This window comes from Enhydra lutris, unplaced genomic scaffold, assembly GCF_002288905.1.
Source record: "Enhydra lutris kenyoni isolate GAN:26980312 unplaced genomic scaffold, ASM228890v2 scaffoldscaffold9, whole genome shotgun sequence".
NCBI lineage: Eukaryota > Metazoa > Chordata > Mammalia > Carnivora > Mustelidae > Enhydra > Enhydra lutris.
Genome location: NW_019154093.1, coordinates 60,503,366 through 60,521,280, shown reverse-complemented (window position 1 = coordinate 60,521,280; position 17,915 = coordinate 60,503,366). Strand labels below are relative to the sequence as shown.

Genomic DNA, 17,915 nt, shown 5'->3' with positions numbered 1-17,915 from the left:
CCTCTGACATTAACATGCCTCCGTCACACAATCTCTGCTTGGTACTCTGCACTTGTCTCCCCCACCAGAAGAAGAGGGGAGGTCAAATCCAAAAACTCTCACAGCCCTGTGGATATGATATTTATGAGCTCCTGAGAAAACACCAAGGCTTGGATACTTTTTAAACTGCTTTGATTATTAGTTATTCAATTTCTCATTTCATTCTGAAAAATGGACAAATTACAAGAATTAATGGAAAAATTATAAGAATAAAAAGTATCTTTAAAAGTCACACAGCTATACAGAATTCCATTATTTTTACTAAATACTTTCACAGAGGCTACCTCTTCGATGTTCATGGTAATCTAAGAGACAGGAAGGCAAGGATCAATAACTTTATTATATGAAGGAAGCAACGGATGCCAGAACAGTCATGCTTGAAGCCAGGTTTTCTGAGTTCAAATCTCCTACTTTTCATCTTATCTGTATACTATCATCTTAACCATAGGGTTACTGAGGGTAAAGACAGCACTCTGTATCCCCCAAGGATATTCAGCTCAGTACTTGGGGAAAAAGTTGCTCCATCAGGTATGTATTTTATGGACCAAGATACCCTGCATATTTGTTCTAATTTTTCTCAAACCCTTTTACCTAGAATGTCTTTATCATTTAGGAAGGAAGAAAAAGAAGAAGGAAGGAAAGAGAAAGAGAGAGGGGAAGGGAAAGGGAGGAGAGGGAAGGGAAGAGTTGAGTTAACAGGGTTTAGTTTGGGGTTTGATCATGAAGATCTTGAAGAGCTGAAAAGAACTGTCATACTGAGAATGGCACTGTTAGAACACCAGGATACATAAGGGATCCATACCAGTGCAAACCTCACTGTAATGACTATGTAAATTATAGTAACTACTCAATGATTCTGTTTTATTACAGTCCAATGATAAACACAGCTGACATTATTCAGTTTCCCCTTACAGCCATGATCTCACTAAAAATGTCCTTAAACTTTCTGCCATCTAATCCTTCCTAAGACTCCCTTCTGTCAATACTGAGTGGTGAGAAAAACTTCACTTAGCCATAGCTGTGATAAGGTTGTGTAAATTTTAGTCAGCTATTATACAATAGTGATTTCTAAAAATGGAGAACCACTAACTGATTCTCTACTCTCTCTCCAATCAGCTAGGGCTTATTAAATATGTATTAGAGCTTTCAAAACTGATAACTACAATATTTATGGAAAATTTAGAATCACGTTTTGTCCTTCAAGCTATATGTTTCTAAGAGAACATACACCAGGAAATCTAAAACCATAATCACCTGAATTCAAGTATTTAAATGAGATAAAATTCCACTATACCATCCAATATAAGAAATACAAACCTCATGGTGTTTCCAAAGAGACTTTCTATGTGACACAGTGAAGAGGGTGATGCCGACCTAATACAAAGAAAATGATTTAGGTTTTTATCAGTAACACAGAATCACAAATTAAACTCATCTACATATTTAAACTATTAAAATGACTGTTTTCAGAAGCTATTATTAAAAATCAATGTAAAAGAGAAAAAATAACAAATGATGCCGATGTTCAAGGTAATGCAAAGTACAGACCATCAACCACATAATAAAAACACACAAATATCAATAAATTCTTTAAAAAAAAAAAAAAACCAACCTAACAGGTACTAGCATTAAATGTACTATTTTGTTTGGGGCAGAAAATATATATCCTGACCCAGATTCTATTTTATTGTGAAAAATATATGAAGAGTACAAGAATAGTAAAAATAGCAAGAGGTCAAAGTCAGGAAAATTAAATCAACATGGTACTGTCTACAGTCGATCTGTTTTTCAAATACAGGGTCACACTCCTTTATCGGAACCTGTTTTGGATTGTGTCTGGGGCAAAATTCTGGGGCAGAAAATTGAATGTTTCTGTAGCAACGTTATAACACCGACACTGAGATAAGAGTTTAAATATCTTCTGTTAGTTTAGGCAAGGTTTGGCTACCCTATTAAGCATGCTACAAAATAATGAAAAATCTTTTAGTTTTGAGACCTTATTGGATTTTTTTTTTTTAATTTTATTTATTTATTTGAGAGAGAGAGAGAGCATGAGGAGGAGGGGCAGAGGGAGAAGCAAACTCCCCACTAATCAGGGAGCCTGACGTGGGGCTTAATCCTGGGGCCCTGGGATCATGACCTGAGCTGACGGCAGATGCCTAACCAAATGAGCCATCCAGGTGCCCCAAAACCTTACTGGTTTTTAAACTCTAAAAAAAGATTCAGAGATTTCTAATAAAGATTAAAACAACAACAACCCATCAATCAATATAACTGCAGAGGCTCTGGATCAGTGGTTCTCAACTTGGGGGCGGGGGGAGGAGTTCTATCCATCAGGGGACACTTGGCAATGTCTGGAGACATTTTTTGATTGTCACAATTGAGAGTGCTACTAGCATCTAATGAACAGAGGCCAGATATGCTATCAAATATCCTATAAAGCAAAGGACAGCTCCTCACAACTGAGGATTAGCTGATCCAAAATGTCAACAGAGCTGAGACTGAGAAACCCTGCTCTAGATCGTAGTTACTTAAAACGGATCTCTTCAGGCTGAGAGATAAATGCTTGAGTATCCAGATAATTCCAACATGAGTTCTAATTTTAATTTTGATAAATTTTAAAAAATTAGCCTAAGTATATTCTGGATCATTTCTACCATGAGATTTAAGTGCCCAACTCTGTGTTTGTACTTTGCTGGTACAAAGTGATTATTCAACTGAGAGCACTTGGGGTGCCTGGGTGGCTCAGTCAGTAAAGTGTCTGACTCTTGATTTTGGCTCAGGTCATTACTTCAGGGTTATGAGATGGAGCCCCAAGTTGGGCTCTGTGCTGGGTGTGGAGCCTGCTTAAGATTCTCTCTCCCTCTGTTTCTTCGTTCCCCACTCTCTCTATATAAATAAATATATAAATAAAGTGATAGCACTTAACACTTTTTCTTTTTAATTTTTTTTTAAGATTTTATTTATTTATTTGACAGAGATTACAAGTAGGCAGAGAGGCAGGCAGAGAGAGAGGAGGAAGCAGGCTCCCTGCTGAGCAGAGAGCCCGACGTGGGGCTCGATCCCAGGACTCTGAGATCATGACCTGAGCCGAAGGCAGAGGCTTTAACCCACTGAGCCACCCAGGCGCCCCGCACTTAACACTTTTAATGTGCCATAACTTTGGATGCCATGTGGAAAAGTTTTCAAATTGGTTACAAACAGCATGACAAAATAAGTTATTAGTAAAACATTTCAATGGTACACTTACTTGATTTTTTTTTTTTTAAGATTTTATTTATTTGACAGAGATCACAAGTAGGCAGAGAGGCAGGTAGAGAGAGAGGAAGGGAAGCAGGCTCCCCGCTGAGCAGAGAGCCCGATGCGGGGCTCGATCCCAGGACCCTGAGATCATGACCTGAGCCGAAGGCTGAGGCTTTAACCCACTGAGCCACCCAGGCAACCCCACTTACTTGATTTTTTGAAAGCTCACTTCAGGTACTATCTTTTATGATTCTACAGTAATTGGATCAGGTCTCAGTTTAATGAAAGCTTTCTTTCTGATAGAATTACTTAAATAAGATACATAAGCAAAATTCAAAATATAAGATCTGGACCTCAGACTGTATCTTTCCATAATTAAATCCCAAACTGGTGATTTAGTTTCAGCAAAACAGTATCAGAGGTCTCTTTAATGTTACCAAATTGAAACTGTGTTTTGTCTGTACATAATTTGTAAATTTTTATTTGTTTTGTGGCTGTAAATGAGCTCTAAGTTCAAGGAGTTCATATCTCATTTCAACTGTTATTATAGGAATATAATTAAAACTAGAAACTGGGGACCCCGTAAGAATTTTCTTCTTTTAAATGGAATCTACACTTTTATTGGAAAATTGCATCTTTTGTGGGGACATATAGCTTATAACTAAACATAAGGGGACAACACACAGTCAAGACTACCACCAAAGAGCCTCTAAATCACTGATCAAATAGAGACTACACCTCCAATACCTATAAATCTGAAAGTTTATAGGAACAGACACATAAAAATATTATAAATGAACATAACTGATTCAAGAATAGAAAACCATTAAAGAAATAAAATCAGTACAGAAAAATCTTCCTACAAAGATTCATGTAGCAAATTTATTCTTTCCTCATTATACCAATGCTTCTCAAACTATAATGTGCATTTGAATCCTCTGGGAATTTAGTTAAAATGTGGACTCTAATTTGGTAGGGCCAGAGAGGCTGCATTCTAACAAGCTCCCAGGAGATGCTGATCAATGACCACACTCTTAACAGTACGAATTCATACTGTAAATATGCAACATGACCTTTCATATTTACTGTAAACCCCCAATAACACTTACAAATTGTTAAAAGACTCCTGTACTTCCTTTACTTACATAACACTGTAAAACAGTTAGGATATACTGCTCTTATTCTCCAAATCCAACAAGAGTATAGATGGTATGACAAACACCACAGAACTACCAAAGAGTTAAAGAACGGTATCATCAATACACACAGCTCAGAAAAGGCTGCCACAAGAAACTCTGGTAAAATGTTGCCCAGGCCAGAGGAGGGGGAAAAAAAGGACAAACTGAAACTACCAAATGACTACTGTCAAGTTTTCCTGATTAAAAAAAAAAAAGATATTTAGGTTTCATTCTTAATGGAACACATTAAGAATATCTCAGTTTATTAACTCTGAGTATAGGGAATGAGGTAAAAGAGAAGTAAATTTAGATACAGTATTCAAATCTAAGATACAGCCAAAGAGAATTATATACAGAATTCATTTATAATTTTTAAACTCATATCATTAATTATCATTTGAAATCTTTATTAAAGCAGATAGAACACCCTTTGATAGTCATTTTGAAATCTCTTTGGATAGACATTTGGTTGGATACACAGTAAACCAAGAATGACAGGGACCCTCAAACTAAGAACCTGAAATGCTTACCTTTCGACAATGACTGTAAATGTAACCTTCCACATCCACACTAACTGCACTTGTGCATTCATCCAAAATGGCAAACTGGGGTTTATGATAAAATAATCTTGCCATCTGAAGCATAAAAGGAAATATTTTACAATCACATGCAGAAATTAATAAGCTAAAATAGATTTACCTTAAATTAAATATGCATTGAATCTTGGAAAGCAAGAATGAAAATTATTTTACCTCAAAAAACCTACTTCCCCAAAAGAGAAATATATTTAAAAGAAACAAAACCTACGTGTCTTTACTATCGTCCCAAACAAAGGGGAAAATGTAACACATAGGAAATTTACTGTTAAGAGTTAATCTAAAACATTTAAGACTGATATGAAATGAGGTTGAGTTTTAAACTATTATAGAATGTTCTCTAAACAAGATTAGAGGGTACATATTTTAACCAAATCTTAGAATTCAGACTCCAGATGGCTTAAATGAAAAAATGTATTTATTTCTGAACATTTTATTGCTTAAGTAATGTCAATTAATATTAAGCTGCCAATTAATATTTACACCAATAATTTTTGAGTGCACCCTTTTGTGTCCCTGAGGTTAATACTAAATGTGCTCATTTTTAAGGGTCTGCTAATTTTTATAAATAGTAAAAATCAACACCAAGAATGTTATAGCTTCCATTTCTTCAATTAGCAAAAATGCTGAACACTTTCTCACTTATTTTCCATGTGTATTTTATTTTCGGGGAATTATTTACTCTGATCCTTTGTCTAACAGATATTCCAACTGGTCATTTGCCCCTAGCAACAATCGCCATGTGCCAAGACCAATGGACACTTTTATATTCTTACAGTTTATCTTTTCTGCTACATGCAATTCAGATGACCACTTCCTCCTCCATGAGAAAGTGACAGTGAAACATAGTCTTAACATTTCTTCTCACTTCTTAAGCTGCTTCCTCAGCTTCTTTACCAGCCTTTTCTTCTTCACTTGACCATTAAATTTTGGGGTTCCTCAGGGCAAATTTGTAAGTCCTTTATCCTACATTGTATTTGTAAGTCCTATATCCTATATTGTCTCTCCCTGAATGATCTCATCGATTCCCATGATTCCAAATATTATTTACATTTGTGGACTCTCCATACATATCTCTTGTACCTTTGCTCTTCAAATTTCTAGACTGCTAAATAAAAATTCCTATTTGATATTTCCATCAAATTTCACTGAATTTTCCCCTTAAAATCCATCCATCTACCCCACTGCACCTTAAACATTTCAGAAAATAACATTATCAAACAGCTGCTCAAGCTGGAAGGCCACAAGTCCTCGCTTCTCTCCCTCCTTTTCACACCCCCACCCTCATATTTTTTAGTCCATTTGAGTAAGTCCTTCAGAGTTTGTAGTCCACTCACTTTCTCCCTTCTCCACAATCATGCCCTCAGCCCAGAGCACAACCATCTCCTGCTTATAGCCTACTTCCTCTTTCACTCCCCTCCAATCCATTCTCCCTATAACCAGAAAGGATTTTTCAGAAATGTAAATCAAATGTCACTCTTCTCTTCAACTTCCCACTTCACTTTGAACAAAATCCACTTCTTACTGGGGCATCCCTGCAGAATCAGATTCCTTCTTGTTTTCTAACCTCAACATTCTGGCCAAAATTGCCTCTTCTCAACTACCAGGACACAAGGGGTCTTAAGCCAGAGAGGTTGTTTAACACATGTCACTTTCCTTTTGTCTCAAACACTTTCCTTTTGTCAGCTTTTTACATCTTTGAAATTTCTCCTCAAAACTACCCTAAGCCCTCCGCCTCAATCCAAGTGGGTCCCTACTGCAACTTCTCTGCAGCCCTTCGTATGCTGTGAACTGTATGTTCTCTTTGTCTACTCTTCTAGGCTATTATATTCAATTAAGTAGAAACTCTATTTTAACCACTACTATACACCCAACACTTGCATGAAGAAAACATGTAGATATTTGATAAATTAAAACATAAGCAGTACTCCCTATCTGATGAGGTAAGAAAGGGGAAGCAGCAAGTATAGACTACTAGAAGTTCAGCTGTGCAGAGAATGAAAGGTACAGACTACAGAGGATCTTTGGTTAAGGCAGAGTTTGCTTTTTACATCAGGGAGATCTGAAAATGTCTTTCTGAAAGAGAAAGACCAGAAGAGATTAAATATAGGGTGTGAAGGAAAGAGTATGATATACTGAAGGAAAGAGTATGATACAGTCAGAGGAGAGAAGGCCCAAAAACACGGGAGAAATTTAGCCTTTCTCAAGAGGAAGGATGACATATCCCCCACGCACAGAAGCATGGAGGTCAGGACACTCCAGTGTGAACTTCATTAAGAGAACTGATTATCTGAAGGCATGCCACAAATGCCCCCCCGCCATATTCCCATGGAACTCATCATCACGTTTGGCATACTGGATGGCAATTTTCTCATGTGTCTCTCTCCCACCATGCTGTCAGTCCTTGCTACCACAGTATGAGAAGACTGTAAGGTGAGCAAGCACGTGAACTTTGCAGTGGTACTACCACCTGAGCTCAGCCAGCCCCCGGCCCCACCCCACACGGTAACCTGTACTAGTGATCCTTGCTTGGCAGCCTTCTTCAAGGTGCTACAGTTCAATTTCCTCTGTACAAGGGGACACTCAACAGTTCCTGCCTCAAAGGACTGACAAGAATTCAATGTAAAGGGCTTAGCCTACCACCTATCTATTATGCACTCAATAAAAATGAGCTGTCAGTAACTGACATAATACCAGCTTTTTAAAGTAGGAAGTGAGTTGTTCTGCTGGGAGTAGGAAATGGGGTAGAAAGCCTGAGACTGGTAGTTTTTAAGTGATTATCATGAAAAATGAGAGAGGGGGCAAAAGGAAGATGATCACCAGGGAACATGAAAGTGTGGTGGCACCAAACAAATTCTGATCTTTCAGCTGTGCTCAGAGGCCTATATACAGAAATACTGAGGCAAAAAACTGTTCTTGGGCTGCAGCTAAGGTAATATGAGGAAACAAAAAGCAGGAAAGGAAGTTAAGGGAAAAGGAGCATTTGTTCATTCCTTTACGAAATACTTCCTGACTACCTCCTATGTGCCAGGCCCTGGATTATTAAGTCTGTGCTGGACAGGAAAGGAGGTAGAGTCAGAAGGGGACTGAGTAATCATAAGAAAAGGGAGGGATCAATATTCAAGATATCTGTAAGTCTGAAGAAGGAAGACAGTTGCCAATTTCTAAAAGAAAAAGAATTAATTACAAAATTGGTTTTAAAAAACACTAACAATTTTATGAGAGTGCTATCTCTAATAAGGTGTTTTGACCCTTCTTTTTTTTAATTAAAGATTTATTTATTTATTAGAGAGAGATAGAGAGCACAAGTAGGCAGAGCGGTAGGCAGAGGAAGAGGGGGAAGCAGGCTCTCCATTGAGCAGGGAGCCCGATGCAGGGCTCGATCCCAGGACCCTGGGATCAGGACCTGAGCCGAAGGGAGCTGCTTAACCAACTGAGACACCCAGGTACCCTGGTTTTGGCCCTTCTTTATACTTTTATAAATATTCCAACTTTTTTTTTTTTTTTAAGATTTTATTTCTTTGACACAGAGACAGATCACAAGTAGGCAGAGAGGCAGGCAGAGAGAGAGGGAGAAGCAGGCTCCCCGCTGAGCAGAGAGCCTGATGTGGGGCTCGATCCCAGGACCCCGAGATCATGACCTGAGCTGAAGGCAGAGGCTTAAACCACTGAGCCACCCAGGCGCCCCAATATTCCAACTTTTTAATCTTACATACTTTTTCATAATTCATAATAAAAAAAGACGACTACTAAATAGGAAGGACAAGTAGAGTGGAGTGGGAAAGAGAATTATCAGTCAGAGAAATAAGATATCGCAACTTACGATATTGGGTAGAGCAACTCTGGGTAGTAATGGCTGGGCCGAAAGGGGTGCAATGAGGTAAGAAAAATGTTACTTGAGACTCTGAGGGGCAGTGAGAGAAGAGAACTGGAGAGAGAGTCCACCGGCACATCAGAGGCTATATAATGTACCAGTCAGGAGCAAGAAGTCTGACATCACACCCACCTGAATCTCCATTCTGCCACTCAGTAGCCACATGGCATTAGGAGGCTGCTTTGGCCCTACAGGTCCTTCCCTTGACTGTCCCTTACTTCACAGGGCTGTTGGGAGAATTACATAGAGTCTGCCATTCAAAACCAATGCTTCCCTCATCATTATTCCAGTGTACTTTTATTATAACTATAATTGAAGACTGCCTTGTGTTACAGTTAGTTGAGAATACCTGGATCTCCTACCTAGATTATTAAGGACAGACACCTATCTCAGAGCCTTGCAAAGAGTAGACCCCAAAAGACTCCACCACCAAAATACTAGAACTCATACAGCAATTCAGTAATGTGGCAGGATACAAAGTCAATGTACAGAAATCAGTGGCTTTCTTATACACTAACAATGAAAATACAGAAAGGGAAATTAGAGAATCGGTTCCATTTACTATAGCACCAAGAACCATAAGATACCTGGGAATAAACCTAACCAAAGAGGTAAAGGATCTGTATTCAAGGAACTACAGAACACTCATGAAAGAAATTGAAGAAGACACAAAAAGATGGAAGACCATTCCATGCTCTTGGATCGGAAGAATAAACATTGTTAAAATGTCTATACTGCCTAGAGCAATCTATACTTTTAATGCCATTCCAATCAAAATTCCACTGGTATTCTTTTTTTTTTTTTTTTTTAAGATTTTATTTATTTATTTATTTGACAGAGAGAGACCACAAGTAGATGGAGAGGCAGGCAGAGAGAGAGAGAGAGAGAGAGGGAAGCAGGTTCCCTGCTGAGCAGAGAACCCGATGCGGGACTCGATCCCAGGACCCTGAGACCATGACCTGAGCCGAAGGCAGCGGCTTAACCCACTGAGCCACCCAGGCGCCCCTCCACCGGTATTCTTCAAAGAGCTGGAGCAAATAATCCAAAAATTTGTATGGAACCAGAAGAGACCCCGAATTTCTAAGGAAATGTTGAAAAACAAAAATAAAACTGGGGGCATCACGTTACCTGATTTCAAGCTTTACTACAAAGCTGTGATTAAGACAGCATGGTACTGGCATAAAAACAGACACATAGACCAGTGGAACAGAGTAGAAAGCCCAGATATGGACCCTCAACTCTATGGTCAGTTAATCTTCGACAAAACAGGAAAAAATATACAGTGGAAAAAAGTCTCTTCAATAAATGGTGCTGGGAAAACTGGGCAGCTATATGTAGAAGAATGAAACTCGACCATTCTTTTACACCGTACACAAAGATAAACTCAAAATGGATAAAAGACCTCAACGTGAGACAGGAATCCATCAGAATCCTAGAGGAGAACATAGGCAGTAATCTCTTCGATATCAGCCACAGCAATTTCTTTCAAGATATGTCACCAAAGGCAAAGGAAACAAAAGCCAAAATAAAATTTTGGGACTTCATCAAAATCAAAAGCTTCTGCACAGCAAAGGAAATAGTCAAGAAAACAAAGAGGCAACCCACGGAATGGGAGAAGATATTTGCAAATGACAGTACAGACAAAAGATTGATATCCAGGATCTATAAAGAACTCCTCAAACTCAATACACACAAAACAGATAATCACATCAAAAAATGGGCAGAAGATATCAACAGACACTTCTCCAATGAAGACATACAAATGGCTATCAGACACATGAAAAAATGTTCATCATCACTAGCCATCAGGGAGATTCAAATTAAAACCACATTGAGATATCACCTTACACCAGTTAGAATGGCCAAAATTAGCAAGACAGGAAACAAAATGTGTTGGAGGGGATGTGGAGAAAGGGGAACCCTCTTACACTGTTGGTGGGAATGCAAGTTGGTGCAGCCTCTTTGGAGAACAGTGTGGAGGTTCCTCAAGAAATTAAAAATAGAACTTCCCTATGACCCTGCCATTGCACTACTGGGTATTTACCCAAAGATACAGATGTAGTGAAAAGAAGGGCCATCTGTACCCCAATGTTTATAGCAGCAATGGCCACGGTTGCCAAACCAAACCAAATCTTTCAATCCATTTTTCCTAAAAAAGTATAATTTTTATAATTTACAAATTATTTTTATAATTTATAAAAATTACATCTTCACTTCCCTCATTTTTTACTTTGCAAATTTTCAAACCTAACCAAAAACTGTAAGAGCATTAAAATGACCATACACAAACTTTGCCCAATTTCACCAGCCTCAACATTTGTTGTATTAGCCTTCTCTGTCTCCCCACAAAACTTTTGAAGGTAGCAAAACAATAAGCTCTCTTTTAAATTTCACAACCAATTCTCCAAATATTGGTCTATACAGAACATACGTGCCAGCGACTTGGTCATGCAGCAGTGTCATGGGTGAGTTTCTCCATTTAATCAACTCTATCATGGTTCATCTGACTTTACAGGGCTCCTCCTTCCACTCCTTCCCTCTCCCCCAAGATATCCCCTCACTCCTCTAGGCCTTGAATTTCTTATCTTCAAATAAAATCTATCCCCTCTGTACCCTTATACCCCCATCCACAGGATTCCTTAGTTAAGCACATTTATTTTTCTTTCTCTGCATTTATACTGTGTGCCTTTGTGAATCCTGACCTATCCTTCCATAGTCTTTGAAGTCATAGTAAGAGGAACTTAAATTTGTTCTCTTGACTTGCAGTTATTTCTATAGTCATCTTCTAATTGAGTGCAGAAACCTCAATCACTCAAATTCTCACCCTGCCATCCAATTTTCACTTTGAGTATGGCTGACATCTCTTTTCTTTTATGATTCATTCTTCACTCTATAGATTAATCTCATGTTCCAGCACTAGCCAGACAAAATCACAAGAACAGGCTGACATGAAGTTCATACAGAATGGGTATGTTCTGGGAAAAATAACAGGCACTATCAGGGAATAAGAGGCAACAAAAAAAGGAAGAATATAATTTAAAGATAATGAGTAAGCAATTCGGCAATAAGCCATTTCTTTTGCTGTTTTTCTTTGGTTACAGTTTTCTCTAATTCCCACAAGATTAACACTCTGGGAAAAAAAAAATTCCTCTGCAGCTGCTCAAACTATGGTATGCATAGTTAGAAAATGACTCTTTAAAAGTTAACCCTCTTAACGGAGTATTCAAGGTATCATTCTTAAAAGGCAGTGTTTTGTAGTCATGTTTGACCAGGAATAAGTTTAGACAATCAAAAATTAAAACAGCTCTTTTCAGATGCTTCTATTAGGAAAATGTAAAAGTTCTAAATAACTCTGGGTCGTAGATACTGAGCCCTGAAACCAGGATAGATATAATGGCATAACAGCAGAGGGGAGGGCAGGAGATGAATAAAGTGGGAACACAGAGTGGATCATCTCTAACACCTTCAGAAACTTCAGAGAGAACAGCTTAAGTGAGGGGTCAGTAGGGAAAATATATTAAGACATCTTGGACTACCATATTACCCAGGATCAATATGCTAAAAGGTTCCCCCACTTCAATTAATCCTCAATGGATTAATAGTATATAATTGGAAAATTTATGAATTTTTAAGAATTCTAAATGCATATGCAAGTTATACATTTTCAAGCACTTCTATTAACATTTAAACTAATCCATACTATAACAATTGCTAAATGAAAAGACTAAAATAATAATTTTAAATTAATCAATTAATAAAAATAATCAAAATACTGGACTCTAAAAGTGACTTTATGCAACCAGTTACACTGTCATGCAATATGTTCAGAGTATACTTACCGCCATTCTTTGTTTTTCTCCACCACTGAGGACATCCATCCAATCCTGAACACTGTCCCAGCCTCCTTCACGTTCAAGGATATGACCCAACTGGACATTATCTAAGTATTCCTTTAGTACCTTTTAGCACAATGATTAAAGATGAAATCAAACATAATGTAAGCCAACATTCTCTATCTTGCTTTTATTTTTTTAAACTACAAATCACTATAATTCTATTGCCAATATCACTTCACAAAAGAATATGACACAAAGATAGCCCTGAACCCTCACTTCCTATCTATACTAATTCTGACAAAACATATCTAGTAGTTTAAATAAAATAACACTACTGTACATAATTAAAGGATGAGAGACAAGGTTAAATACTCACTAAGCCTTATTTAAGCAGAGTAGTTAACATCTTACCTCCACTTGGAAAGTTACAAGTAATGACGATGTTTTAGAAGGTTTTACAGGATAGGGTAAACTACCTGGCAGTTAAAATACTTAACTAATCTGATTAAGATAAATAATCTGAAATGGCATATTTCCAGTAGATCTAAGACATAAACATTTCCTTACTAGATCAGATATCCCCTTCCTTCTCTGATCTTCTCTTCCATCTGGATATATCACTTGGTCTCGAAGTGTTCCAAGGGTCATATAAGGTCTCTGATAGTGACAGAGCAAAAATCATTGTAAGTGACCTTTTAAAAAATAAAAGATCTTTACATCAAAGATTACAAAATAACTCAAACAAAGTCTTACCTGAGGAACATAAAACAACTTTCCTCTCTCAGGTTTAGTTAGACGTCCTCCAAAAAGAGGCCATAACTATAAAAGGAAAAGGAGTGGGGAGAAGAGCAGTTGTAAATTTCACAATGTGATAGATTGTATGGCAAAACAAGACCACAAAATCTTGAGGCCAACTTGTACTTACTTCACCAAGAACACGGAAAAGTGAACTCTTCCCACAGCCATTTGGGCCACAAATTAAAACATTGGCCCCAGATCGAACCTGAAAGAAAATCAGTCTATGAATTAATAGTGAATATATACTCAGTGAACATTTCCTTACAGTCAAATTGTTCTTTGCTAATGCTAAGCTTTCTTTTTAGCTATAAATGTGATCACTGAATAAAATCAACTTAATCAGAATACAGAACAACAGCTTATAAATTTTGAGGATTCTCAAAAACAAGTATGTGTATATATGGTCTTGTTTTTAAAAAAATGGAATCATACAATATATGTTCTACATGTTACTATTTAACAATATATCACAAATATTCTTCCAAGTCAGTATATTCAGATTCCCCATTCTATTTTTTTTAATGCCTACAGCGTATTCCATTCTAAGAATGTATGATAATTTATTTAAAAACTTCCTTTTTGTTCATTGTTTAGGTCATTTGTATTTTGCTTTGCTCTTTTAGATAATACTGCAATGAACCAGAACCAGTGAGCGAATTTATGTATTAGTGAGAAATGTTTCTATGGATCAGGTTCTTAGAAGTCTACATATATTATAAATATTTACCAGTGCTACCAAATCGCTCTGCAACAATGTAAAGTTAAATGAGAAAATGTGATCAAAAGTGATTAAGTTCTGAGCTTACAGTCTCATGTAAGTATTTAATAAATTCTGTGAAGAATCAGAAATCTGGGTTACAATTCCAGCTCACAGTATCACACAGCAGTGTATCACAGAAGGAAAGAAGACAACAAAGATGTGAGTACTCTGGTTGTGGAACCTGCTTTGACAATTTTCTTAACTGCTGAGGCCCTACATTCCTATTATTTAACTCAGTGAATATTTATTGAATGCTCACAGTCAGGCTCTGCTCTAGGTAATGGGGCTACACTAATTAAACAAAACAAAACAAAACCTGCTCTTACCACCTTACATTTTAGTAGGAGAGACATATAATAAAGAATACACACAATAAATGAGTAAATTATAGCATATTGGAAAGTAAGTGCTATAGAAAAAAATATATCAAGGTAAGGAAATTTGGGAGTTGGTAGGGGAGGTTACATTTTTAAGGTGGTCAGGCCAGGTCTCACTGAAAATGGTAACTGGGGGCACCTGGGTGGCTCAGTCATTAGGCGTCTGCCTTCAGCTCAGGTCATGATCCCAGCCACCTGGGAGTCCTGAGATCCAGCCGGCGAATCAGGGGAGCCTGCTTCTCCCTCTCCAGCTCCCCCATGCTTGTGTTCCTTGTCTCCCTATCTCTCTCTGTCATAAATAAATAAAAATCTTAAAAACAGAACAGAAGAGAAGAGAAGAGGAAAGGAAAGAAAGGAAAAGAAAAAAGAAAAAAATGGTAACTGGGCAACTTTGAATGGCATGAATTAGGAGTTTTCTGGAGGAAGACTGCTCCAGCCCAAACCCCCCCTAGAAAAAGCTTGTTCGAAGGCAATGAGACAGGACTGTACCTGTCCTGGTCAAAAAACAGAAAAGAGGCTGAGAAAACTGACAGGGAAGAAAGAGGAGTAGGAAAAGGACTGTAAGAGGCTGGGGAAGGGCAGTGCAGGCAAATTTTACAGGGCACTGGAAGCCACTGAAAGGACTATCTTTTACTTTGATGAAACATAGAGCCATCAGCATTATTCCCAATAGCCAAAGGTGGAAGCAACTGAGGAGGATGAATGGATAAATAAAATGTGGTCTATACATACAACAGAAGAGTATTCAATCTTGAAAATGAATGAAATTGTTTTTTTTTTAAAAAGATTTTATTTATTTATTTGATAGACAGAGATCACAAGTGGTCAGAGAGGCAGGCAGAGAGGAGGAAGCAGGCTCCCCGCTGAGCAGAGAGCCTGATGCGGGCTGATCCCAGGACCCTGAGACCCTGACCTGAGCCGAAGGCAGAGGCTTTAACCCACTGAGCCACCCAGGCGCCCCATGAATGAAATTCTGACACATGCTATAACACGGATGAACCCTGAAGATATCATCATGCTAAGTGAAATAAGCTAGACACAAAAGGACAACTACTGTGTGACTCCACTTACAGGAATTCCCTAGAACAGTCATATCCATAAAGTAGAATAGTAACTACCAGGGGCTGGGGGGAGGGGAGATGAGGAGTTACTTTTTAATGGGTATAGAGTTTCTATTTGTTATGATGAAAGAGTCCTGGGGATGGTTAGTGGTGACCATTGCACAACACTGTAAATGAACTTAGTGCCACTGAACTGTATACTTAAAAATGGTTAAGAGAGCACATTTTATGTTGTGTACATTTTGCCACAATAAAAAAAAATTTAATGGATGAAAGGGTAAATTTTATGTTACAGATATTTTACCACAATAAAAAAAAGAATGAGTTTCTGGGAACCTGGGTGACTCGGTCAGTTGGGCGGCTGACTCTTGATTTCAGCTCAGGTCATGATTTCAGGGTCATGAGATCCAGCCTGCTATTGGGCTCCACACTCACTGCGGAGCCTGCTTCAGGATTCTCTTTCTCACTCTCCCTCTGCCCCATCCCACCTCTGTCTCTTGCTCTCTCTTGTTCTCAAATAAACAAATCTTATTTTTTAAAAAATGAGCTTCTAAAAAAGGTTGAGAATTACTAGCCTACCACATAACTGATTTATAATAAAATACCACATCATATGCATATCAGTGTTAGAGAAATAAACTACAGGGAATGATTTTTCCAGAAAAATGAACTGTCCCTTTTTCTGAGAAATTATTTTAAATAATCTTTTTGATGGACTTCCTATGCAGTTACCTATTACCTTTTCCTATGAAACTGAACACTGTGAGTATTCCTGATAATTCAATTTCCTGTGAAACTGAAGGCAATGAATATTCCTGACAGACTTCTTCCTAAGCAATTACCTACTTACTACCTTTTCCTGTAAAATTGAGTGTAGTGAATACTTCTGATTATAATTTTACTCTGCTATAATAGTGATATCCTGAGCTCTTAAAGTTCAGAGCTTTTAATTAAATGATCCCCTACTACTATGTTTTAAGGAATGTCAGCCACATACACTGTCTTCTGTTCCTAACTGTTCCTTGTGGTTTTCACTGGTACCCAATACTTCTCCATACTATTTGTTGCAATATGCCAGGAAACCCAAAAACCAAATATATGATAATCTGTAGACATAATAACTAGACTTAAGAGATATCCACAGGCATTCTCTTTAATGCTCAAACATCTTAGATTCAGCATTAACTTTACCCGCGTGGCTTTTGGTAATGTTGGACAAACTTCCAATTATGATATCAGTCCTATAAGCCAGCAATAGTTTTTCTATAGTAAAGATTTTTAAAAATGTTTTTATTCCCCCAGGTTAAATTAAGACTAAAAGATAAGGGTAACTTTCACTGAAATGAAGTTCTTAATAACACTGTATTATTGAGGTTCCTGGACACTTTTTAACTACTGGACAGAGTAGTTCTAAAGAAGTGGTATCTAGTGGGCTCTAGACTTGGGAGACAGCCTACATGGTAGGAATCTGTTAATAATCATCAAGATTTTCTGATCTGAACTACTCATAGTCATAACAGACATATATCCTAATGGTAACCCTTGGGTCTGGGAGTGTCTTACGAATATACAAAAATACTCCTCTTTCTTTTTATTTTTAATTGGGTCTGCCATAGTCCCATTTGATTAAGAGACTAGACTGAATCAGCATCACTCTTCACCGAGCATGAGATATTACCCAGTGCTACTGTGCTGCTCTCCCACTGTTTCCAGTGACAGCAGAGTCTATATTTGGTTTGTTTAGGGACAGAGCCTCCTGCACAGTCAAAACAATACCTAACTCTAATTTTTTTGAACTTAAACTAAAATTATATTGAATGTTTAAATATTCATTTCCCACTAGAGATTACATTACAATCAACTATATCTTCTGTGGCTTTTCTGAGACAGACTTTATTTGCAAAAGATTTTTTTGTAAGTCATAACAACAACGAAAAGTAGATTTCTAAGTATTTCAAAGACTTACATTTTAAAAGAATTTTGTGGATTCAGAGACTAAGTCAAACCTTACAGTTATTTTACAATATTAGACTAGCTTTTCATTTCACATTTTAAATCTAAGCTTATATACAATCATTTAATAACTTACTTCAAAATTAAGGTCTCGGATCAAAATATCTCCATTTGGCGTTGCTAAAGGAACATGATCAAAT

The 17,915-nt window shown here is 37.5% G+C and overlaps 1 protein-coding gene across 3 annotated transcripts in view; it reads right to left on the bottom strand.

Annotated features, from left to right (window-relative positions):
- Positions 1-17,915, bottom strand: part of LOC111143025 (ATP binding cassette subfamily D member 3) — an 84,600-nt gene that overhangs the window by 2,088 nt on the left and 64,597 nt on the right. For all 3 annotated transcript variants that reach the window (XM_022496439.1, XM_022496440.1, XM_022496441.1), the window contains 7 exons: positions 17,852-17,915; positions 13,692-13,769; positions 13,520-13,585; positions 13,334-13,423; positions 12,770-12,889; positions 4,991-5,095; positions 1,357-1,413 (listed from right to left, as the gene is read on the bottom strand). In XM_022496439.1, coding sequence (XP_022352147.1) covers positions 1,357-1,413; positions 4,991-5,095; positions 12,770-12,889; positions 13,334-13,423; positions 13,520-13,585; positions 13,692-13,769; positions 17,852-17,915 — 580 coding nt within the window. The remainder of the gene's footprint in view (positions 1-1,356; positions 1,414-4,990; positions 5,096-12,769; positions 12,890-13,333; positions 13,424-13,519; positions 13,586-13,691; positions 13,770-17,851) is intronic.